The 27,046-nt window shown below is 38.2% G+C and overlaps 1 protein-coding gene across 1 annotated transcript in view; it reads left to right on the top strand.

The window, feature by feature from the left end:
• PAPSS1 (3'-phosphoadenosine 5'-phosphosulfate synthase 1) overlaps positions 1-27,046 on the top strand; it is a 104,982-nt gene that overhangs the window by 62,418 nt on the left and 15,518 nt on the right. The window contains exons 9-11 of the mRNA XM_023220152.2: positions 231-366; positions 8,664-8,932; positions 24,993-25,222. Of these exons, the coding sequence (XP_023075920.1) occupies positions 231-366; positions 8,664-8,932; positions 24,993-25,222 (635 nt within the window). The remainder of the gene's footprint in view (positions 1-230; positions 367-8,663; positions 8,933-24,992; positions 25,223-27,046) is intronic.

Raw genomic sequence — 27,046 nt, 5'->3', positions numbered from 1 at the left:
CTGACCTCGTGATCCACCCGTATCGGCCTCCCAAAGTGCTGGGATTACAGGCTTGAGCCACCGCGCCCGGCCATTTTATAGCATTTCTAATGTCAATTTAGTTGATAAGTCAGATTTACCTCATTTAAGATGAGAGTAGCCTATAATGACTGTATTTAGCTTATATGAGAGAAATGTTTTTACTTATTTTGATCTCCGTTTCCATTAAATTTTTTTTTTCTTCCTATTAGATGGTTATGGAACAAGGAGATTGGCTGATTGGAGGAGATCTTCAAGTCTTGGATCGAGTTTATTGGAATGATGGTCTTGATCAGTATCGTCTTACTCCTACAGAGCTAAAGCAGAAATTTAAAGATATGAATGCTGGTAAGACATGGATTTAATTACCTAATAGAGGTTGGCTTGGAGAGAAAGTTCTAGAAGATTTTTTTCTAGTTCTTACTAAAATGTAAAACAATGATGAGTACAGGTAAATATAGCAGTGGAACATGTAAAGAAAGGTAGTCAATCAAAGCTAACCTGTGTAGTTTCATTATAGTGGTATAACTTGATTTGACATTATTTTGAATACTCTGGAAGCTAAATGCTAATATAGAATTTACCTTTCATTTATTATAAAACTCACATGTTAAAGCTGAATGGAACTATAGAATATTATTTGAATAATTCACTCATATAAATATGCTTTATATGTCAGAATGTGTTATGTGACATATATATATACACACATATATATGAATGTCATATATCTCAGAATGTTTTACGTGACATTCATATATTGGAAGTGCACAGTGTATATTTGGTGATGTATCATAGCAAATAATGATATATGAGCATTGTATCATACCATTGTACCGATGAAACATGACCATGATTTAAACAATAGAGAAAGTTGTTTAAAGCAAAAATTAAACAACACTATGTGTAGAAATAATTCTCAAAACAATTCATCAAACTGTCTTTGGGTACAAATTTTTAGTATAGAATTACAGAAGTAAAAGAAACTTAACAAAGAAGAATCAGCTGGTTAAGCCTAACATCACCAAATATACACTGTGTACTTCCAATATATGAATGTCATGTATCGCAGCAAATAATGGAACAATGGAACTTTTATCATGTTCACTTCATTTAAAAAATGTTTGTGGATCTTTATATGCCAGTATGCCATGTGCTGAGGATCCATAAATAAGTACTCTAGGAGCTTATGGTATAGAAGAGAGAGACATTAAACAATAACAGAAAAAGTTGTTTAAGAGGAGAATACAGAAGCTGCAGATGCTGTTCTTTATAATACTGCTTTCTATATTATAAAGCACTCCAGGACAGGATTTTTATATCAAACTTCCTGCTATTAGGTCTTTGACACAGAGGTGGGTAAATGATGTGCTTACCTTGATGCACCCATACTCTTTCTGTATCTGCAAATTGAAGATTCTGTATCAGGGAACAGAATTCACTGTAGATTTGGGGAGGCTTTTTTAAGCCTTAAAATTTGAAGCATCCTGCAGTTGTGCTCCTAATTAATTCCCACCTACTGCAGAGATGGTTTGGCCCTAAGCACTGGTGCTGCTGTCTTTCATATTTTCTGTGTAGAAATCAGATGGATGTGACTGAGAAAGGGCAGGTGAATGTGTTTGCCTTTTTGGGGTATATAGCTGGCCACCAAGCCATGTTTGTGAACCAGAAACCCTCATTCCAAGCAACTGCAGAACAACTGGGAAAGAGCAGGCATTTCGTTTGTGTTTGTGTTAGTGTCGGCGAATTCCAGAATGCTCCTGGTAGGCATTCAGAGTTCTGTGTTCAGACGCTGCTTCACCACTTAGCAGTTATGTGTTCGTGGGGAAATTACTTTTCTCTCTAAGGCTCATGGACAATTGATGAGGATATTGATGGTACCTAAAGCATAACATTTTACTTTAAAAAGTGAAATGAGATAAGATGTGTAAGGGACTTTAAACAGTACTGTATGTAGTAGGAGATTAAGTTGTTGATATGGTTTGGCTGTCCTCCCAAATCTCATCTTGAATTGTAGTTCCCATAATCCCCATCTGTCATAGGAGGGACCCAGGGGGAGGTAATTGAATCATAGGGGTTGTTTGCCCTGTGACAGTAAGTTCTCAAAAGGTCCGATGGTTTTATAAGGGGCTTCCCCTTTTGCTTGGTTCTCATTCTCTCTCCTGCCACCATGTGAAGAAGGACGTGTTTGCTTCCCCTTCCACCATGATTGTAAGTTTCCTGAGGCCTCCTCAGCTGTGTGGAACAGTGAGTCAATTAAACCTCTTTTCTTTATAAATTACCCGGTCTCGGGCGTTTCCTCAGAGCAGCATGGTAATACAGGTGCCTTAATTTTTGTTGTGTGAACTGAAGCTAGACTTTATTCATGTGAAGGTTAGAGCAAGAATATCTGTTTATACCTAAGCTCTGCTGTAGACTGCTGAAATTTGAAGTGTTATGAACTTAATAAAATGGGTTAAGAACTGGAGGCCTCAGATGGGCCACCCACTCTTCAGTGCTCCATAGTGCCTACCTAGTCTGCTTAACTCATTCACATTTCTTTCTTGGCTCCTTTAGGGTTTTTGAGTGTGGGATCCCTTTTTACCCTTTTATACTTTACTCCTGAATTTGAAGCAAATATTTGGCTTAAATTACTCATACAGAAACTTCCTTGAGGTGCTGTACTTGGTGCTGCCTGCATAACAGCTCATTTCTCTTATTTTTTGCTAACATGTTTTAGGCCCAATATACAGGAATGAATAATGACTGATATAAGTTAATAATGATGTCCCACTCTTTTTCATCAGTGTGTGATTTAAGGGTCAGTGCATTAAGTCATTTCTGGCCATTGAGCTCTAAGGAAGAGGGTTTTCAGGAAAGATTCTCTTTCCAACAGTTTGGCTTATGCCAAACAAATTCTGTTTTTTTTTCACCCTTCTCTTTCTTCCTGTTTTGGATGTTTGGAGTTCCTGCAACCATTTTATATTCATGAAAATTCCAAATATGCTAACTTTGTCCTTATACTGTGAGTTTATCATCCAACCAGGGAGTCATTTATCTCCAGGTTTCTTATTCAAAGAGATAGCATATATTCAAATTATTTAAGATACTTCTAGTTGGGTTTTCTGTGATTTGCAACCAGAAGCATCTGGTAGTTTATTATCTGTACTCTTCCGTTTTCTGCTGGTGAACTGAAACATGTTTAATGGAGGACTTGCTTGTGACCATGTTATTTAAATTTTTGCCAAAATTTGAATTCATATCTGGAACTGATGTTAGTAAATTAGTTGTTGGCATTGTTGAAAGGGTCTTATCAAGGAATTATTCATAATTAGGGACTTTCATATTACATCTGTTTTGCACTCTGTGAGCCAAGCATTTTAAGTCATTTAGAGAATGTGTTGCATAATGAATGATTGCAACTTTGTTTAAAGTAGCTGAGAGCCAGTTATTAGCCTTACATCAAACAACACAAATTGGAGTGTTATTTTATTTTTCCATTTTTATACTGAGGAAAATAAGCAACAGACCAAGGAGTTTACTTTGTAGTTCTTGTTCACTCTTTTAGGAAGCCAATAACAAGTCAGTTCTGATGTGTTCAGGGGAGAGAAAGCAGGGAATTTATTTATTTATTTTCTTAATCTAGGATTTCTTTTCTTACCTCTTCCTCCTCCTCCTCCCCTCATCTTAGAAGTACTTTGATTACCACATGTGGGCTACTGTCCTGTGCACAGCACTATCAGTGTGACTGTTCTTAGACCACTCTGTAGCTGGGAAGGATTGAGAAGTCTTTAATACCCACATTGGTGATTGCAAGGTGATACATTTCCAGATGGCAAGTTCTTTGAATTACCGAAGATTGACCAATGTCCTGGAGGGGAAGAATGTATTTCACTTATGCCAAGTCAGAGCCTGTTAGTGTTTATTAAACATAGAATGTTGGCGTCCTGCTGATTGCAAAGGGAAGAGTTGACATAATGTCTTTCAGACTAGTGTGTGGTAGTACAGTGTTGAATAAATCTGAGAAAGCTTTATAGAGTTGCTGAATTACAAACTACATTTTAAGTGAGTAAATGGAGACATCAGAAGGATGTTTTAAATCAAGTTAGGGATGGTACATGAGAAGACTGAGTCAGAAGCAGATCTATGTTTGGCTCTGAAGTGGATAGTGGATCTCAATAAGTGGCAGCAAGCCAGAGAGCTGAGATTGGGTGAGGGGAACCTGTGTCAGTTAGCTCCCAACAGGAAGCAGAAGGCACTCTCAGATGAGGCTTTGAGCATAATTCAGTGAAGCGAGTATTTAAAGAAGGATGGTCAAAGTTAAGGGAACCTACAAGGAGTTGCTGAGGTGTCCAGGGACTAGTGGCATTGAGCAGTGTTAGCCAGTCCCAAAGCGGGGAGAGCAGGAATCTGTGTTTCTGAAGCCAGGTGGGAGCTGTAGCTGTGGGAGGGCCGCTGGGCAGAAGCTGTTTGAAGGGTCACCGGCACAGCCAGAATCACAGTGCTGAGGCAGATGATAGTGGTGAGAAGAGCTCCCGCAAAACTTTTCTCCGACCATCCTCTGGTTGCCTGCTAATGCCTCCACCCTCGAGGCAGGAGGAGAACAGCCCCATCTAGGGGAAGCCCTGAGGGACCCCTGCGCTCCCTGCCCCAGGACACTAGAGAATAGATGGGGAGGGGAATGGCAAATAAGCAGCACAGAACCTTTATATACTGGCACAAAGCTTTATAGTCAACATCTTTAATTTGGAAGCATTTTTAGTCATGAGAGTAGAAAATAGTTCATTGCTGCCATGCTTTAGAGTATAAATTTACCAGTTTGTGAAAAATTCTAATATCTTTATATTTGTTCAAGGGGCCCATCTCTTATTCCTTTATTTCTCCCCCCTCTCTCAAGCAGTTTGAGTAAAAGAAAGATTGTTAGTTTATGATAATCCCAAGGAAGGAGGAGAGATCAGATTGCTTTGTTCTTCCAGGTCCCTTCACAAAAACTCCCACAAAAATAAACATTAAACACACACACAACTCTAGCAACCCGTTCCGTTGTCTTGTTTAGCTATTATATTGATTTAGGGAAAAACAGAAATGTCTGTTCTTGGAGCTTTGGGGTAGAGAGGCAAGATGGAAACTTTGGGTGGGAGAGAAGAAAGGAATTATTAATTACTGCTCTATGTACAGTGAAGTTAAGATCTTACAGTGAAGTTAAGAGGAAAGAAGCGAGAAGATTTGTAATTCTGTGTTCAGTGGTTGGGGTGGATACTGGGGCTCTGGCTGTGGGCTGGGATGTGAAGCACAGTTCTGGAAAGTCTGAGGAAGGGTGACTAGGATTTAGGAGCACTGACCTGCTCATCACCTCATTCAGTTATGAGCTGAGCTTCAGATGTCTTTGGATACTCAGCTTGGAAAGAGTAGAGTCTGGGTTGCTCTGCACCGTGCCACAACAGTCCTTGCTGGCAACGCCTCTAGATGAAGCGGTCTGTGGCTTGTCCTACATGTTTTCAGGGAATGCTAATATCTTCATTTCCTTCCTTGTCACACATACATGCTCAGAAAACCCTTCTTCACTTTCTTCTTTCTCTTCTACCTGCTGGAAGGAAAGGGATCAGACTTCACTTGTTTCCTTTAGTGTGTTGGCTCCTGGACTAGATGATAGGAAATCCAGAGGAAAGGGAGAGAACTTGCTCTACTGGGAAGTTCCTTCACGTAGACATGCAGTACAGGAGAAGGAATAGGCTTTGGGGACCAGACCCAAATTTGGCTTGAGATGTGACAGTAATAGGAAAGGTAGAAGAATTGAGGGAAAGAAGGAGGTAATGAGCAATGTATATTGAAATAGTTTTTGTAATGCGTCTGTCCGGTGAACTGGAAGGAAGGACTTAAGAGATGTGGCTAAGAGAAGCCATCTGTATGTGTGCAGTAATTGAACCCAGGTGTGGGGGTAAGCTTCCTGAATGAGTCTGTCAAGAAGGAATTTCATAGGGCCCAGCAGTAAGCCTTGTGGCTCCAAGAGAACCACAAGATGTCAGAAACAGGTGGTTAGACCAGAATGGCCAAGCGGAATAGACGTGTCATATGTTTGATTATAGCTGTGTAAAAATGTGTGCAACAAAGAGAAAAACTGGAAGATTGCACAAAACAAAAGACCATGCTTTCGGGACAGTGTGTTTATGGATGATTTTCTCATCAAATTTTATTGAGTTTCATGGTTTTTACTTTAAGAAATGCATAGAGAGGCAGATGAGATATAAAAGGTTGGTGCCACAGTTAGAAGGCCTTAAGTGGTGTAGATTTTTATGTCAGTCAGTAGAGAGGTAAGGACCACTTAAATCAGGAAAGTGCCGTTTGAATTTGGCTCACGTTTCATCCTCACTGTTGATGAAACAGGAAGGAATTGGTTGAATCAATGAATCCAGTCCAGCAGTCTCATGTATAGGTGAAGACACCCATTCTTTCCTTCCCTCACTCTGTCCTCCACACTGTGGTAGTGCTGTCACCAGTCTTGTGGTAATAGTGTGGAGGAATAAGTGAAGGAATCTTGTCATGTCCTGCCGGAGTTGAAGGAACTATATTCCTTTTAACGTGTATTTACTCTTTTAGGTAACGTCTGTGCTCCCCTGCTCTGACTAGACTGCAAGCCCCTGGAGGGCAGGCCAATTTCACTACTTCCTCAGGCTCAGCATGTCTCCAACTGCATTTGCATCCTGTCCCTGGTGGGTTTCTTCCCTGTCACTGGCTGTTGTGTAAAGTTGGGTAGGGGAAGAAGACCTGTTTGAAGACAGATCTTGTGAAGAGATGAGGAAGGCTGAGTGTGCTGGTAATTAGTGTGCTGCAAATGAGATGTAGGGAACAGAAGGGACTCATTACATGTGGAGGACAGGGCAAGAAAGGAAGCTGAGCCTCTGAGGTGGGTAATGGTGAATTGCTGGTGAGGCGCCTGTGCAGCACTAAGAGGCGGTTGAGGAGAGAGTAGTCTGAGTTTGGGTAGAGTTCTGGTCAGAAGACAGTTTGTAAATCACTAGTACCTAGGGCTCTGCTCAGTGACCTCAGGCACCTGAGAGCAGAGTTGGGAGGGGCTTGACGGGGAGGGCGGCGCCTGTCCTTGCTGTTGTCGTAGTGTGGCTTTATTCACTAGTGTGTAGACTGTGGTCTATCAGATGAGCCTTCATGAGATGTCCCCATTATTTTTTGAGCACTTCCCTTCTTAGTGGTACAAAAAGGTGTTCCAGCTCACGTTATACTTTCCTTGCCCCAGCTCTAAAAGCTGCCATTTGCCAAGGAGCTCTGGTTTATTTAAGTGGGGAATGGTATTTAGAACGTAAAATTTGGGCTTTTGTTTTGCTTCTTGCCACTGGGTAGTCATTGTTTGTAGGACCAAACGATGGTCCTACAAAAAAAAAAAAAAGGACAAAATGAAGAGGGGTGTACGTGTGTGTATCTGTAGTTCTAGTGGTCAAAAGGGATATTTTGGGATCTTTTATGTCCATATGTAAAACAAAATTTGAAGTACATTGAGAAGGATAGAAAAATGTGAGGTCTATTTCCCTCCTCCCATCCCAAAGCAAAATAATTTTAAATGCTTGTATATCAAGATTTTTCTGATTTTTGTACCTAATATCATATCAGCTATTTCCTTTGTGAAAACCAGCCCTGTTCTGTTCATGTATAAAGGTAACGTGAGGAACTTCCAAGAGTAGTGATCATGCTGTAAATCTTGGATTTTACATGATGTGACAAAACAAAAACAAAAAATCCCAGTTAAGTAGGATGCCACAGTCTTCCTGTGATACCTTTTAGTTATGATAACAGAAGAGGGTCAGAATTGAGAATAAATTGGAGGAAATGTACTATTTGGCTTACAGATTGTTAGAGGAGAGAGGCTGTTCCTCTCTCTGAGTCGACCTTGGATCAGCATGGCATGATGCTTTGTCAGGTATTGTGAGGGCGGTGAAATACAGAGCTCCTCTAACTGGATTAGAAAGGTCTCCTGCTGGCAAGCACCAGGTAGGAATGAAGCCAGGGTTGTAAGCAGGAGATAAGAAGTTAACCAGTTTCATCTGTCTAGTAGTTTTCATTGTTTTAAGGGATATTGTTGTTGCTAAACTATAATCTAGAATTCAGACCTTTGATCATAAAACGAAATATGGTTCTAGTCGAGCAGAGTAATCGTAAGTGAGCATGTTTGGACAGTAAGTAAATTTTTGAAACTACAAATATATGTCTCTACCTTTCTGTCTCCCTTAGTAAAGCATTATCTTAGGTCCTTTGGAGGGATTGATCTGATGGGTAACTGAGGCACAGACCAAAAATTTATATCTGTGGTAAGCAGTGGATCCAGGGTGTTAGGACCAGAAAGTCTGATGATTGCTCTCATTTCCCATGAATGCGAGAAAGTAATTCTTATAAATCCATGATTGCTATATTACATATCCTCAGATAAGTATGATTTACTTAATATTGTATAGTAGAAGTATAGGTCATGTTATCCTGGAGTAAATGGTCAAAGCAGTACTTTTTTTTTTTTTTTTTTTTTTTACCAGTTTTCTGATTTCTGAGTTTGCATATGTTTGCTTAATCCTAAGTATCAAGTTTTAAGAAAAATTGCGTATCTTTTGGAAGGTAATCTGTTAGAAGCATGCTATTCTTAACTCTGGAAATTCTCTTTTCAGATGCTGTCTTTGCATTTCAATTACGTAACCCAGTGCACAATGGACATGCCCTGTTAATGCAGGATACCCATAAGCAACTTCTAGAGAGGGGCTACCGGCGCCCCGTCCTCCTCCTCCACCCTCTGGGTGGCTGGACAAAGGATGACGACGTTCCTTTGATGTGGCGTATGAAGCAGCATGCTGCAGTGTTGGAGGAAGGAGTTCTGAATCCTGAGACGACAGTGGTGGCCATCTTCCCATCTCCCATGATGTATGCCGGACCAACAGAGGTAGACTGCTTGTAAGATTTTCACTGCAGCAGTGTTAAAGCCACTCTTACTAACACAGCTAGTGTCACCATCCAATTGCTTTTTCTCTGCTGTGTAGGCCTGTTCCAAACATTTAGCATACATGACATCCTCTCCTGCTCATTAGGGATGTTCTCTGGATGTTAGGGACAGCCTTGAGAAAGGAAAGGTGAGGAGAGGTTTCACTTGCTCTTGTGGGTCTTAGTGCCGGTTGTGAAGGAGGGGATGTTCCCTGCAGACAGGGCTGGGGTGTGTTTGGGAAGTTACGCCACAAGCTCCTCTTGTAACTGCTGGCCACATTGCAGACACAACAACACTGATCTTGTCCCATTATCAAAGTTCTAGGTCTTTGTTAAAGAGGGGAGCTGGGCAAAGCCTGTTTGTTTATATTCTTCTCTGTGTCCTTGTGTTTTCAGAGATAGGCACATTCCTTTCCTCTAGGTATAGGATGGGCACCTCTGGAATGAGGGTCTTTTGACCTACTTCAGGGGAAGATCTACATTTTATGACTGCCTTAGGGGAAGGTGAGAGTGGCTTGGTTTTTTCTGCTGTTTTCTCCAGTGCCAAGGTGCCATATTTTGGAGTAGTGTGTCCTGAACCATATCAGTATGCTAGCTGCAGCAACTCCTTCCCTGGCCTCAGATTCAACTCTGCTCACTACCCGCAAGAGCATGGTCTAGTGGAAATAATACAAGACTGTTGTCGAGCAGTCTAGGCACAGTTCTTGGCCTGGGTTGCCACCAGCTGGTTTGTAATCTCACATTAGACTTCTTGAGACCTCTCTAGACTATGTTTAAGTGCACAGTACGTGGTATAGGTAGGACTAAGGATTCTTTAAGATTCTGTCCCATTCTGATCAGTTCGTAATTTGTCTTATTTTCTTTTAACTTCACATTGAAGTATACACACACACACACACACACACACACACACACACGAGAAAGTATATATGAAAAAGTATATATGATTTGAGTTGCAGACGTATTAAAAGAAAAAGCACGTCTTTCATAGATGCAAGTAAATGAATTTTTCCCATTGGAACAGCGGCATATAATCAGCTTCCAGATTAAAAAAAAATTTTATCAGCACCCAGAAGTTTTTCTTCTTGCCCCTTTCTGTTCATTATTTGTCCTCCCCATAGGAGTCATCAGTACCCTCACATTAACATCATAGGCCCAATTAGCTTGTGTTTAAGATTGGATACTCTGGGAGCAGACTCTGAGAGTGAGGTGAGAGTTCAGGAAGCCTCTTAGGGAGAACTCTTGGGATCAACACCTCTGGAAGGGAAGAGAAAGGAAGGGAGCAGGATTTTGTAGAGGGGGAGGTCGAGCTACAGGTCAGTCTCAGTGGAGGCTTTAGTTGAGTCCATGGGGAGCTCTGGAAAGGCCCTTCAGAGATATCCAAAGTTGCATGGGAAATAGGCATTATACCTCAGTGTTTCCAGGGGTTGGCTGCCCATGGGAGAGGGCTTACCTTTGGGTGCTGCTTCTCCTTTCAATAGAAGCAATTTCTGAGCAGGGTGACAGCTGCTGGGTGTCTGCTGGCAGCCGAGAACCTGGAGAGCCCGCTCCCTTCCTGCAGAAGGCCTGAGTATTGCATCACAGCATTAAGTGCAGCTGGTTTTTAATATTTCTGTAATTCAAATCATACCACATATGCTCTTTTGTGTCTGGCTTCTTTCACTTTACATTGTGCTTGTGAAACTCACCTCTATTGTTATGTAATTAGTGGCAGATTGTTCATTCTTGGGGCTGTGTGGTGTTTCGTTGTGTGATTATACCCAATATTGTTGATGGGCATTTGGGCACTTTACAGATTTTTGCTCTTAAGAATAGTGCTGGCGTGAAGATTTTAGTGCATGTGTTTTTGTGGACATTTCTGTTGGTTATACCAGGGAGGAGAATTGCTAGGTCCTGGGATATGTATTTGTTCAGTGTTAGTAGATTCTGCCAGTCAGTTTTTTGATGTGGTTGTACCAGTTTACACTCCCATCAGCAGTGTATTGCCTCATCAGTACTTGAGTATCCTTTTCATTTTAGCCATTTTGGTCCTTTAGTCCTGATTACTTAGCCAAGCACTCTGTAATACTTTTCCTATTTCTTAACCAGCCTCAAAAAATGTCCTCATTGAACCAGTTTCACTGAAATGGAGTCTTAGTAAATGCGTTGTAGTTATAAAGGATTGAGAAATAGAATATAATGACAGTCCATATTTTATTGATTTCTTTTTGTATTTTTCAGACAATATTCTGAATGCTTTACATATGTTAACGAAATCCTTATAAAGATTGCTAGTTAATGTATAACTTATGTAAGTTATTTGTTTTATGTTAGGTTTTATAACTTATGTTATAAGGATTAATCCTTATAAGAGGCTAGGTACTATTGTTATTCACAATTCATAGCTGAGGAACCTGAAGTAGGGAGGTTAAACTATGTTCGAGATCACATAGTAGTAGTAAATGGTAGAGATAAAATCTGAACCTAAGTAATCTGGCTCCAGAGCTATGTACTATAATTTCACATAATTTTTAATATTATTATATAACATTAAGATATTTTTAAAAATGTGTAGCCACCTCTTTTTTGAAAAGACTAGAAATAAATTCTTATAATATCCTATAAGAGTTCCAAAATAGTGAGTTAGGATGGCTCTAGCAACATTCGTTAGAGGTGGAATCTCCAAACAAACTTTTTTTTTTTTTTTTTCAGAGCCTAGAGGTGTGGGTTGTGATATTCTTTGTATAATATGTATTCTTAATCTTTGTATTCTTACAATACCTGACTCGTGATATTGGTATTATCCGCCCATATTTCTGTTGTTGAGAGGAGCAAATAGGATCAATGTAAATCATTTAACACATTGCCTGGCTCGTGACAATATGTGGCAATTGATATAATTGGCTTCCTTTAAAAAACTACTTTGCTGCAAATTCTCAGCATTTCTAGGATTCTGGCCCCACATCCAAGGAACTGTCTATATCTCCAGGCTGCTTCCTAAGTCTATGAAGTCCTAGAGTTTGATTATGACAGGGAGCCTGGGATGACCTACTGCCTAACAGGTTTCATGTCAGAGCATGTGTCCTAGCCCTGATTTGGGATATCCTTTGGTGTTTAATAATGTATAAAGCTAATATAAAGAAATTGAAAATACCCATTTTATGAGTGCCTATGCATGTGTCACTCACTGAATAGCTGCTTTGCATGCCTTAGGTTACCCCACAACTTGGTGAGGAAGGTTTTATTCTTGTTTTACCAGTGAGATTACTGAAGCACAGAGAGGCTAAGTGACTTAACTGTAGTCTGTCAAAGAAGACCAGAGCTGTACAGTGATTAAAGTAATAAAAACAGAACTTTATTCAGGAAGTATTGCAACAGGAGAGTAAAGACCTCAGTATAGAACTGGGCTCAACTCTGAATACAACATAGACAGGTGGGGATTGATAGCCAAGGACAGGGTGGAGGTAAGTGGATGGAAAATTACTGAGAGGAAACATTGGAAGCAGGGGATTCTGGGATAAGTGGGATTCTTGCTGAAGGCAGGCCAGGATCATCAGATACCTGGGAAGTGGGTGGAAGATAAGGAATTTGATCAGATAATGAGGGTGAGCAGATACTGAGAACAGAGGATTCTCAATAAACAAACTTGGCAAGATTTTTGCTACAGCTGGGCAATGCAGGCCTGATAAGGATGGACACCAAAGGTCAAGGCTTAGAGGGCTCAGAGGAGCCTGACTAGTTAGTGTCTGTCTAGGAGACACGCAGAACTGGGACTGAAACTTGGGCCTGTTTTTTTTTCCTTCTAGGGCTCCTTGCTGCCAAGAAGCCTCAAAGTAACTTTGGGCTTTGGCATTTGGAGGGAAGGCCAAGAAGTTAGTTGTTCTGAGTGCCTACAGAGCTCCCAGGTTTTCTAGGGAGACTAAGAGGCACGTTAAAGCTGTGTCTGCCTCTACATCTCTTGTCTGGAGTGTGAATTGTGAGCGTAAGAGATGTGGTTCTTTTCAGGAAGGCCCAGCTCTGATGCCTGAGCAAAAGGTGGTTTTTTAACTGCTGAATTTGTGAAGAATAAGCTTTAGAAATTCTAGTAAACATCTTAATATTTCAGACCATGAAGTGTTTTAATGTTTTTGGACTGGCAGTATTTAGGCTGTTGGATTGCGCTACTTAGGAAAAGTGTCTCTTTTTCTCAAGGACCTAACTTGTGTATTTGACTTATTTGGCTTATTTGCAGCCATAAGTGAAGAATTTTTTTGTAATAAAGAAAACACCCTCATTTTTGTAGCTTTTCCAGTGACATCAGGAAAAAGTCTGTCAGTAATGCTTATTTGCCAGCTAATAATAATAAAATAAAAACAATGACTCTTCCTTTAATCGTTTTCTGTAGGTCATTTAGAAGGCATTGGTACCAGATTTGTTTCCTTAGCACAAATGCTTTTCAGAACCATGAGCAGCTGTTAAGCCTATTTGGTTATCAACAGGATGTTCCTGATTTTCCAGTCTGTAAAGATTTTATGGCTTGAATCCTAAATTCCATTTCAGGAATGGAGGAGGCGAGGATGTGGAGGAAGTGTTAACTTTCTAATGCTAAAATGGTGTTATAGATACACATTTTGTCTTTGTGAGGTATTAATTGACTATGTAGGAAATTCTGTTTGTCTCATCTCACTAAATAGTAAGTCCATTTTTGTGAAGGATAAATAATGCTTTCTAAGACCTGTGACATGAAAGTGTCAAAGGTAAGATGTTTTTGAGAATGTGGATATATGTTACAAACAGATACACCCTCGGTTTATGAAGTTTTAATGAGGATTACCAGTTGAATTTGGGGGAAAATGAAGTTGGAGGTAGAGATTATCCTTTGCCATGAAAATTACCCATGCACTGTTAAATGACTCTTTAAAAGAAACTGATTCTGTGTAAGCGAGTGGATACCCTTCACCAGGGACAGTAGAACATACTGTGACATGGATGCCAGTGTGCTTGTTTAATTAGTCCATGCTTTACACCAGTATTTGGAGCAATGAGTAGGGTGTCTGTTAGGATATAAACTTGTTCTTCCCTGTACACACTTCCAAGAGCTCTAGCAACTGATGTTACTTCTTGAGATCTGAGTCTAATTATACAAGCCATAGACACCTAGGTTTTACTTGTACCTTTGACTCTCTTTGGGGGTCTTTGATCATTTTGTCTTCTCATTTATCTTGTTCCAAAGTTTCTTGAGTAGTATGATACCGTTCACAATCTCTTTTCCAAAATCTTTAGGATTATGTATTACTTATTTCTCCTGATGGGTCTGGGATGGTATCCCCATATTAAAGCACATTAATATTCCTGTAGCAAAGTGAATGGTTTTTCTCACAAATAGGATCGGCAAAAAGGCTGATTGAAACTTCCTCAGTTTTGATCAGGTTTTGCTACCAAGTGAGTTACAAAACTGGGTTTTTAGATTTCAGAAGTTTGGATAAGCAATTGTGGGCCTGTACCACAAATGCATTTAGAGTGTGTTGATTTACTTTGAAAGTAATTTTGGGGATTCCTGTAGTCTATTTTATATACTTTTAGCTTATCTATGTCTTGAGAACTGAACTTATTTCATTAGGAAACATCAGATTTTGCAGGTGTTATAGGTTGCTTTTCATAGGGAAAAAAATGTCATTTTTTTTTCTCTTAATTGAGTTTCAGTTCAGAATTTGTACTTTCTTGTTTCTTACTAAAGCAGTATCAAATTCAGATTTGTCTGTTACTCTGATTTTTCGGGTTTTCCTGATGTCCCAGCTAGGTAATCTATACAGCTTCCTCCCTAAGCGTCCTTGATACAGTGTCAGTAGCTCATTATGAATAGGAATGTGTGGGTTTTGGGATTGCACAGACCCAGGTCCAAAGACTTGATCCTTCACTAGTTCATTTTGCAGCTAGGATATGTTATTTGAATTCTCCAAGTCCCTGTTTTCTTATTTATAAAACAGGAATAATAACTATCTTATTGATTTGCTTTAAACATTAAATAATATTTATAAAACATTTTGTACAGTGACTGGCATATTAGGGAGAGCTTGTTGATTGTTACCTAGTTTAATTTCCTCTTCTCACCCTAATGAAGGACCTCATGAAATATTTTCCAGTGCCTTATCACCATGGTTGCCTTCCTCTGTTTTCTTAGAATAATAATCAGTGGGAGGGCAGAGAGCCTCTTGAGGGCCCCTGGGTTTGAGGAGCAGGAAGAAGAGGCAGAGGCTGAGCGTTTCTGGGCTTGCTGTCTCTACTTTGAGCCCCCACTCTGGGAGGGCTGATACTGTCCTCACCTGACTGGGGGTCTGGGCTCAGCCAGGGCAAGGTCACTTCCAAGAATAAAATTAGTTTGGTTGCTGATTGTTCTGAAAAAAATGCAGCTCTTACATTTGAGGTATATCTTTTTCGAGATTGAGACATTATCCTGAAAGATAAAGGAAATTTGGGGGAAATTCTGTATGTCTTGTATGGGACCTCATATACGAAATGAATAATTCAGACTCTATAATCTAGACTCCCTTTCAGCCCTTAAAATTGTTTGAGAGTTTTTGTATGTTTAATTCTCTCCTACGAGATGAAGAATGAAACGTCTAAGTACCTTTCAGAATTTTTGCATTGCAAACTAGAAATGTGACTCTCATGAGGCAACTGTTCAGTATCAGTACAGAGTAATAGAACTTAACAGAGGCACTTAGAATATCAGTTGTATTAGTACAAAGAAGACCAAAAGCCACAGTATCAGGAATCTGTATGCTGGGAGGATGAGCCTTGCCTTTCACTTGCCTGTCTAGATTCTCCCAGTCAGCTTGAAGAGTTTAAAATAATTCCAATCTCTGGAAAATCAAGAGGTAGGCCACTATGATTTAGGAATTTCAAGAAAATGTAGTAATGCTAGATAATGTACAACCAAGATTAGGGATATTTTAATATGGAACTCATCAGATTAATTAAGGTATAGATTTTTTACACAGCAAAATTAGGTAATGCATTTGACTTCCTAAGGAATTTTTATAGCATTAAAACAAATACATTTATGACAGTCTAGAAAATAATATTCAAACATTTACTAAAAAAAAGTTTCTGTGCCTGATGTTCTTTTATAAACCCTTTGAGTATATAAAGTTGGCCTTAGAGAATGTTGACTTTAATAAAATTTATTACACTTAAATAAATGTAGATTTTGGTGTGAAGATATAAAAAAAAACTACTTAAGTAGGACTTAAAATTTAATTGTTCAATTCATTATTCTCGGTATTTTTAATTCAGAAAAATTGAAAATGTCATATATCTAATCTGCCAGATTTCTGGAACAGTGAAATTTCTCAACCGTTAGGTGTGGGGAGAGAATGGTTCAGTGGTAGTGGTATATGTAAGCGGTATAGTCCATTTTATAATTTTATAATGTAACTTTAAATTTGAAAAGTAGGTTTTTAATTTGTTTTTGTTTTAGAAACTACTGAAAATAAAATTTACCAAAGTCTTTGCCAGGTTTGGAATTGGGGAGATAAGTGATAGACACTATTTTCAAATGGATTTGGAATGTATATAAACATCAGGTTTATAAAAAGGGGCATGAATTAAAAGGTTAAGAAACTCTTCTCAATAACATGCCATATTGGGATGAATCTAGAACAATTCTAACTCTGAAGGATTTTATATTATAAATGTTGTGTGTGGAGATATGTAACTGAGGTTCTTATCTATCAGCAATCATTGACTTATTTAGTCATGTGGTATCTTAACCTATGAAGGATGGCAAGGAGAAGCCATTATAGAATTAAAATTTTCATAAATAAATTTTTTAAAGCATTGACTATAATTTGGATCAGAAACTACTTTCCTGTTCTCACTATTGGATAGTAAACTTAACTAATTCTTACTGGTATGACTCACACTATGGAAATTAAGTAAAAATTTGAGTAAACCTTAGCTCCACAAATGTCCTTGGGAAAGAAATTTTGAGACAAATATCTGTTTATTTTAATTATAGTTATTTATTTTTAGTAACCCATATTCTGCCTTCCATTTTGATAAGACAATTCTCAAACCCTATCTAAAGGTGAAATGAGATAATTGTTGAACCTAAGTATTATTTATTTGAATTTGGTCCTTCTGGCCTCCCCTGCTTTTTCATTTTCTCGAATAAGGCAGTGTGGAAATTTTGTACCACGTCGTGAATCAGGTCCACACTGGGGATGTCATTATTCTGTTTCCAGAGTGTAAGCCCTGCCTTACACTCCAGAGTGTTACCCGTTTGGTCTCTTAGAATCCATACTTCTCATCACTCTCATTCCTCCTCTTGCTTGAGTTGCACGCTTCTGCTGTCATTTCACTAGTAAGCGAATTCAGCGAATGATTTTCCAAAATCAGATTCTCTAGGGCATGATCATTGTGATAGAGATCAAGGCCTAGAATGTTTGTTTCGTTTCTCCACAACGTTTCTATTATGTATTTTGTATTGTAAAACTGCTTCTTAAACTTCCTATATTATAAATATCTTATGTTAATTTAAATATTGATCTTTTTTGAAATCATGGCACAGTTCCCTGCTGTTTAGGAATTTAATTCAATAACAACACCCAATTGAAGGATCTTTGGTTTAGTTTCTGTCTTTTGACAACCTGTAATGAATCCTAAAGTGAACCTTTTTGCATATTTGCCTCACAATATTTCTGGAATTGAAATTGCTTGGGGTTTTTGACAAATTATCAAAATCTTGCCTTTCAGATGTCTTATACCCAGTTTTCTTTCACATAAGCAGAGCAAAGTAGTGTAATACTGTTTAAAAAGGTAATCACTGTGCACTCACACCTGCTTTGTCACTGACTTTGAAATGCTGGAAGCTTGAAAGTTTGTGACTGACAAGATAAATAGAGAAGTACACTTACTAAGCTGGGATCTCTGTGTACCTATGTCACCAAGTCCATGAAATACCACAGCTTCCAGAAAATGCAACTGTTGTGCTATTTTGGGTGATAAGAATATTTTAAAGTCTTTATAAAGTAATGTTGATTATGTAATTTTTTAGTTTCATGGTCCCAGCATGTAGATTATTCTTTCTGTAGGGTTATTACCAGCATATAAATTTATGTTAGTGGTTTTATTTTTAAAATGTTAACTCACTGGTCACCTCCTATTGTTTCTCCTTTTTGTTTCCTATAATTGCCTCACTTTATCATAAAAAACAGTTTGTAGGAGATTGGAAGTATGTAGAGGAAAACAATCCTTATTTGTTCCACCTGTTTCCTTTAATTATTGGCCTGCTTTTAAATGCAGAGGTCATTGAATTGACATGTTGGATGAGCATCTTCTTGGCTTTGTTGATAACAAAAGGAATCATATTTGTGGAGATATTTTTCCCTTTAATTCTTTTGTTTATTTTAAACTGTACCCTAGTGAAAAAACATCAGCAAGTGTATACCATATTAATGCTTGGGAATAAAATACAGTATGAAAGTTTAGATTTTTTTTCCCTATCTCTCACTTTCTGTTTTTAGCAGTCATCTTTAGGGAACATGTCTTTTTCAGACAGTAGGTTTCTCTGGTCGAGGAACTGGAAATTGATGAAGTCTATCTAAGGAAGTGTATTCATGTTTTAGTCAACGCCCATAGAATATAAAAAAGAAGGAAAAATAAAACATTTTAGAAAAACTTTAAAAATATATCTAGAATAGGCTGGGCGTGGTGGCTCACGTCTGTAATCCCAGCACTTTGGGAGGCCGAGGCGGGCGAATCAAGAGGTCAGGAGATCGAGACCATCCTGGCTGACATGGTCAAACCCCATCTCTACTAAAAATACAAAGAAATTAGCTGGGCATGGTGGCGGGTTCCTTAGTCCCAGCTACTGTGGAGGCTGAGGCAGGAGAATGGTGTGAACCCGGGAGGCGGAGCTTGCAATGAACCAAGATTATGTCACCGCACTCCAGCCTGGGTGACCGAGCGAGACCCCGTCTCAAATATATATATATGTCTAAAATAGTGTAGAAATTCTGGATCTTGTGAATATTTTTCTTAAATTTAGCCATCTTTTAATTTTTTTTCCAACTTGTGTAATGTATACAAAATCTTATGGTTCATATACTTTGGAATACATTTAAAGCAATGTGAGTTAGGAACCCTATGCACCAAATTAGGTAAAATATGAACTACGTTTTAAGAAATGTATTTCTTTGTTTACGTTTATTTTAAATGATGTGTAGATAACATATCTTGTTAATTATGTCGGTAAATTTGAAGCTTAATAAAATGTTCCCCCATTTACTTAGAAAAAGTAAAACATGGTAGGAATGTAAATTAATATTACTTCCTAAAAGTATCTTGAATGGACCTCAAATGCACAGAATTGGATTAATCATAATCTGTGGTACATGATGCCTTGTCATTAGCCTTTGAATTAATTACTCTTTTTAATTTTGATGATGTATGTATTTGTTATTTTTAAAAACTATTTAATGGCCAGGCATGGTGGCTCACACCTGTAATCCCAGTACTTTGGGAGGCTGAGGTGGGAGGGTCATTTCAGCACAGGAGTTTGAGACTAGCCTGGGGAACACGGCAAGACCTTGTCTCTACAAAAAATAAAAAAATAGCCGGGCATGGTGGCTCATCCCTGTGGTCCCAGCTACTTGGGAGGCTGAGATGGGAGGATTGCCAAGCCTAGGAGGCTGAACCTGCAATAAACCATTTTTGTACCACTGCACTCCAGCCTGGGTGACAAAGTGAGACCCTGTCTCAAAACCAATAAACAGACTATATTATGAACAACATAGAATTGCTGCTAACCTGATAAATATGACTTATGTCTAACAGGTACTCCTACCAATCCCATTCTCACACTGCCATTTCCATCATCCACTGCCCCCCACCGCCCAAGTAATCTCTGTCCTGCATTTTGTATTTTTTCCCTTATCTTTACACACATACACGCACAGTTTTATTTCATGTACGTATGCTTAAATGATACATTGTTTCACTTGCTTCCAACTTTATATTGTGTTTTGGGACTTGCTTTCATTGCTTATGGCACTTATGGGTACACTTATGTTACTAAGATTCATGTGCCTTCTGTATAACATATATGTCATATATGTGACATAGTATTTCATTCTGAAAATATACCACAATTTATCTGTTTCCCATTGTTAAGTATTCATGTTATTTCCTTTTTTATTGGGTGTGTGCTATTTTTTTTTATGTTGTTTTTGTGCATGTGAGCAAAGTTTCTTCTAGGAATAGAATTTCTAGATCCTGTGAAATGCAAATATCCAACTTGAAATGGTAACATAAAATTATTTTTAAAAAAGACTGTATCAGTGTACACTGTCACACTCTGAGTGATAAAACTGAAATGATCTGCAAGTTATTTGACAGTTTATCACCTTTTGGGGGAAGTGATTTGATAATGTGTAGCTAAAGTGTTAAAATTGCATGGTTTTTGGCTATCCCTTTTCTTAAGAAAATAATCAGATCTCTTCATGTCCTACATCTCAATATGATGATTCTGTTCTCTGTATACTACCCTTGTGATGATCTTGTCTCATTTCCTGGCTTTAAATACTTTCTCTATTGCTTATTTTGCTTAAGTATCTATCTCTAATTCACATCTCTTTTCTAAACTTCAAACCCATATATCCAGCCACCTGAGACTTGATTTATCAAATAGTTCAAACTTATTTAAAATGTTAACTGCGTCATTTTACCCCTTTCATATCTGCTTTATTTATAGCCCCTCCCCATCTAAATTGATTACTGTACTTTGAAAAATCTTGGAATCGTCCCTGAAAAATCTTGGAATCATCATTAACTCCTCTCTTTCTGTTATTCTCCATGCCTGATCTATCTACAAAAATGCCGCTGCCGCCTCTTTCAAAATATATTTGAATTCTGCCATGGTTATGATGGAGTAACTGATACTTGGCTTTGCCCTCATATATTAGACTTGCCCTCTTGCTGCAAATGGTAATAAAATTAAGTGTGTAAAACGCCTGTTTAAAAGAATTGGAAAATAGGCAGTGCAGGAAAATGATCCCTGAGAGATGGAAAACACACAAAATAGACCCCATCTTTACCCTGGTTCTCTGCCTGGAGACAATTTCCGGTTGGAACCCAAGTAGAGGACAGTGGTCCTGTTGAGCTAAGGAAGCAGAGATTTTGGAGCTGCTGAAGCAGACATGCTGAGTATTTACAGGAGTGGAGGGGCAACAGGAGTGCATTAGTGTCTGCATTAGGAGGGCCACAGTGAAGTGGTCACTGGGCTCAGACCATGGCTTTGAGATCGGTGAAGAACTGTGTGCATTGTGCTTGCTGCTGGAATAAAGTGCCGCCAGATATTCCCATACACAGCGCCACTGACAGATTATACAGCAGGAACAACAAAGCAAAATGCAGCTTATCAGGACCAGGAAGAGAACCCCCTTTCTTCTACAGTGTCTTTCTAAAGTCCTGAACTGATAGAACTTAATGCTATGCTCACTGTAAAGGGAAAATGCTTAAAGGAGTTTAATCCATTATTACAGAATAGGTGCTGAGGGTGGATTTGGAATTGAGAGGCGAAAGATTGATAACACAGAAGGCCAGACTAGACCTGCCCCACAGGGTCTAATGCCAAGCCTCAAAAACAGAAGAAGTGCCTGTAAATAACCTGCCTGCTAAAATCAAGTCTTCACACTCTGAAGGAAAACAATACAATTCAGACTCCTTAAATGTCCACAAGTCCAGCATACAATAACAAATTACTGAAAGCATACAATAGCGAATTACTAGAAGCAGCAGCAAAATGTGATTTATAATCTAGAGTAAAAACTGTTACTAAAGACATACCTGAGATGATGCTGTTGGAATAAAAGCATTAATGCCTTTTAAAAAAATACATGGTTCTATGGATGGGGAATCTCAGAAGAATGAAAACTGTTTAACAACAACAACAACAACAACAACAAACAGAAAATAATACATCTTGACCTAAGTCTGTCAGGGAGATAACTGCAGGAAACTCTCACTGGTTCTCAGTGCCCATTTTATAGGCAGCATGTCATCTTTTTCAGAGGTGAAAAGAAAGAAATTCAAGAAAATTTCTTGAATTTTCTTTAGAAACTCTGGTTAGGAAGCAATTCATTCAGCTGAGTTTCACAGGAAGTGTTTCACTGAATAATAGTAACAGCATCAGTGTGTGTGGCTGTTTTTCTTGAGGGCCAGGTGCTATCTTGAGTGCTTTCAAATATTCTATTAACCTTTGGTGTTAAGCATTATTCTCATTTTTATAAATTAAAAGACTGCATTTATGTAAGGAACTTACTTAAGGACACTCAGTCAGTAAGGGGCAAAGCTAGGACTCAAATCTAGGATAGCCTGACTCTTAAGGTCTGTATTCTTAACCAGATATACCATTGATGAAAGCTGACTTACATTCTTGTGACTACAAAGTATAATAACTTTTCAGTAGGTTATAAGTTGACTCACAACAGGTATTCTTGGAAGAGCTTCATGTGTTCTGTTTATTCATGTTTATTCAAAATGTAAAAGTATTCTCATTGGAGAACCATTTAGTAAAATGTAAATGAAAATCATTCAAGTCACCTGCAAGAGAATGTTGACTCATGGTTTTAATTTACTCATATAACCTCTAGAGGAAATCAAAGAAGCAATTAAATTTTCTAGTAATTGTACAAGACTAGAAATTAGAACTGGCCACTGCCACCAATAATGCTCCACCCCCCGGTAAGGTGCTTACTTTTTCTGAGCTTCAGTTTCCTCTCTGATTTTAAAAGGACAAAAGGAATTGGGTTAAATTATCTGAGCTTCCTTACATATTAAAACTAAGTCAAACATTTCCAGATTATTGACCTTTGGGTACTTGAATGATAGACATAGATATTTAACAGGCAAATTAGGTTTTACTGAAGTTCAGAGAACTTAAACTGCCCTTTTAATTTAACTCCATATAAGTAACTTCTAATTTGCATGAGGCAGAAAAGATTTTCCATTTAAGTGGAGTTGCAGAGCAATTAATTGAAGATAAAATTCTGATTGATCCGTTGATTACAGGAGTCTGAACTGAGAGGTCGTACGTCTGTCTACTGTGTAGGGACTTAGGGGAGGGATCAGAATTGTTGTGAAGAGCTGAATCTGAGGGTGGGTGGAAGAAGTAGCATATATATATATATATATATATATACGCATATACATACACACACACACACACACATATATATATGGAACAAACATCTGTCAGCATCATACTTTGCCATATTGTTCATTCAGAGCTATGATAGTTCCTTCCTAGTTCTAGGAACTAGGAAAGTGCCTGGGGGCTTTTTAATGGGCCACAATTGGAAGAACTGCATATCACTTTGGTAGTCATTCCTTTGGTCAGTACTCAGTCATATGGCCACACTGCAAGGAACATGGGAATTATGTTAAACTGTGTGCTCATGAAGAAGGTTAGAGCAAGGTACACAGAAACCTGGGAAAACTACGCAAGTGGAAAAAAATCAAGGCAATCTTTAGGAAAAACAGTTGTACAAAAAGGAGATTAAAATAGAGATAATAGTGGCTAACATTTGTTGTATGCTTACTGTGTGCCAGGTGTTATTCTAAGCCCTCACATGTTTCATTTATTAATTTTCTTAAAACTTCTATGAGATAAATACTACTATAATCCTCACTTTACAGATGAATATTGATTTCACCAAAAATGTTGATATCACTGTACCTGTTGGAGAATAAGAACCTCATTAAATACTCAAATGTGGTACAAAATCTAAGTGAGGTGAAAATAAGGTCTATGTTATATACTATGTAAAATTAAACAGTCAAAACAAAGTGTAAGCATGCTGTTTGAAAACATGCAGGCAAACATCAGCAGAAACAACTGAAAAAGTTGAAACCCCTCAGGGTGAACAGTTCAGGTGTGAGGTATGGAATTGCCCTCTTACTGTTGCACTTTCTAAACTATGTTGGTAAATAGATAAGTACCTGGTATGCAGGAAATTATTGGGAGACATAAAATGAAAACAAAACCATAAAAGATGATTTGGTTATTTATGTGTAGTAGTCATCATTTATACCTTATTTTAATATGGAACAGTGATGGTTTTATAAATTACTAAATAATAGAGCCTTACACTGAAAGGGAGCTAAGACCAAATTTCTAGGCCTGAGTTTATCCTAAACTTTATTGACCAGTCACGTAACCTTCACTTTCTTCAAATCTTGAGGAGACTGTTGAACTAGAGATGATCTTTTACTGTCACTTTAAGTTCTAAGGTTTCATTATTCTAGGTGTTAGACTAATTTTGGTTTTTTAATAATAGGTCTTACTAGGTCTGAAATTAGAGCCTTCAAGGCTGGTTTGGATGCAGCATGGCCATTTACTCACAACCAATCTTTTTTTTCTTTTAGCTAGTATTGGGCATATGTTACAAGATTAGTTATATATTAGCTATATGATTTTATCAGTACGAGTTTTTGTAAGTACTTACCTGTCTTTTTTATCCAACAGGGTTTTTTTTCTTAACCTGTTAAAGTATAATATACAGAAAAGTTCATAAATTATAAGTGTGTATATATCTCAACTTTTACAGTGAGCACACCCTAATTACCAGAACCCAGATACTGGATCAAGAAACAGAGTATTACCATGATTCCAGAAGCTCCTTGCAGTTGCCTCCCTCCAGGGATCAGCCATTATCCTGACTTCTAACCTCAGAGATTAGATTTTGAGCTGTATAAATGGCATCTGGTGGTTGTGTAAAATCAAACATCTAGACACATGTAGATTTACATATAAGTAATACATAAATATATATACATATATATCCATAAATATGTATGCTTTTAATCTTTTGCTTTGGGGGAGATTTGTTATTGTTTTTTGTTAGTTTTGTTTCTGGCTTCCCATGATGATACATCTAAATTTGTTGAGATTTCCTACTGATAATGATTATGTAAAAAGCATATGCATTTATTATCCACTTACTACTTCTAAGTACATAGTCATAAAAGCAAAGTTATCCAAAATGAAACTTTTATTCTAGGTCCAGTGGCATTGCAGAGCACGGATGGTTGCAGGAGCCAACTTTTACATTGTTGGACGAGACCCTGCTGGCATGCCTCATCCAGAAACAGGGAAGGATCTTTATGAGCCAAGTCATGGTGCCAAAGTGCTGACGATGGCCCCTGGTTTAATCACTTTGGAAATAGTTCCCTTTCGAGTTGCAGCTTACAACAAGAAAAAGAAGCGTATGGACTACTATGACTCTGAACAGTAAGTCTTACATTCTCTGTACAAATCTTTGAAGTACTTTGTGGTCTAGCTGTACTCAGGGATTTAGCTTGTTGTCTGATCTTTACAACTGTACTGATGACAGGCTTTGTTGTACCCATGTCAGAGAAAGGTAAACCCAGAAAACTAATTTCCCAATATTCTGGAAATTAGAAGTAGAAATAAAACTTGAATCTAGTTTCATGGTTTCAGGAATTTTGTTTTGAAGTCTGTAAGGACAGTATTGTTATTTCTCTGCCTACTGTGTCTGCTGTAGCTTGCTGAGCATAAGTAGTTTGAGGACTTAGTGATGATTACTCTGGTAAGCCCAGGGAATCTATGTATGGAGAGAGAGTTTAGCTAATATTTGTGCAATCACTATGTGACAGGCAATGTCCTTATTATTTATGAGTATTAAATTGTTTACAGGTTGTGTCTCTCTTGTATGAAATGCCTGGGGCCAGAAGTGGTTTTGATTTTGAATTCCTCCAGATTTTGGAATATTTGAATATTTGAATGAGGTACCTTGGGGATGGGACTCAATTCTAAACATGAAATTCATTTATGTTTCAAATATACCCTTATATGTATAGCCTGGAGGTAATTTTATACAGTATTTTACATAATTTTGTGCATGGAACAATTTGTGTACATTGAGCCATCAGAAAGCAAAGGTGTCAGAGATGGAATTTTCCACTTTTGTCCTGTTGGTGCTCAAAAATTTTCAGATTTTGGAATATTTTGGAGTGTGGATTGGGGTGCTCAACTTGTATTTTCTATAACAATCTCTAAAGTAGGTACTGTTACCTCCATTTTATAGGTGAGTATCCTGAGGCATACAAAGGCCAAATAGCTTGTATAAGGTCACAGGACTAGTAAATGGTAGCTTAGCATATGAAGCCAGGCAGTCTGGTTGTAGAGTCTGTGCTCTTAATCATTAACAGCACAACTTCTGTCTTCAAAGATCTTAGGAAGAGCAAAAAACCCCAAGCTTTTAGTACAAATTATTGGTAGTATTGAACATTGTATTTGTCCATTTTCACAGCATTATAAAAAACTACATGAAACTGGATAATTTATAAAGAAAAGAGGTTTAATTGAGTAACAGTTCTGCATGGCTGGGGAGGTAAAGGGGAAGCAAAGCACAATTTACATGGCCACAGGAAAGAGAACAAAGCGGGGAAGCGCCACACTTCTAAACCATCAGATCCATGGGAACACACTATCATGAGAACAGCATGGGGGAAACTGCCCCCATAATCTAATCACCTTCCACTAGGTTCCTCCCCTGCGTGGGGATTACAGTTCAAGATGGAATTTGGGTGGGGACACAGAGCCAAACTATATCAAACATACGTGAGGGGACTTCAGAAAGTTTGTGGAAAATGAAATTAAAACATACAACTAAAAAATGTAAACTTTATTTCTCAACATAAGCTACATCAAGATCAGGACACTTTTGTGGAGTGATGATTACCAGTCATTTAATCCATTACTGAAGGAGGAGGGTATCTGGAGATCTGGAGACTAGGGATAAAAAAGAACCAAGTGTCCTGGGAATTTAACCATGTCAATGTAGTCTTTTTTGACTGAAGAAAAATGGGTGCCCCTTAAAGATTTTTTAAGATTAGGAAATGAAGCCAGAAAGAGCCAAATTAGGACCTTAGAGGTGGATGCCTAATAGTGTCCCATTGAAATTCCTGTAAAATTGCCCTTGTTTGATGAGACGAATGAGCAGGAGCATTGCCATAGTGGAGAAGGACTCTGGTGAAGCTTTCCTGGGCATTTTTCTGCTAAAGCTTTGGCTGACTTTCTCAAAATATTCTC

The sequence above is a fragment of the Piliocolobus tephrosceles genome, chromosome 3, assembly GCF_002776525.5.
Source record: "Piliocolobus tephrosceles isolate RC106 chromosome 3, ASM277652v3, whole genome shotgun sequence".
Classification (NCBI taxonomy): Eukaryota; Metazoa; Chordata; class Mammalia; order Primates; family Cercopithecidae; genus Piliocolobus; species Piliocolobus tephrosceles.
This window is presented reverse-complemented; position numbering and strand designations above follow the sequence as displayed.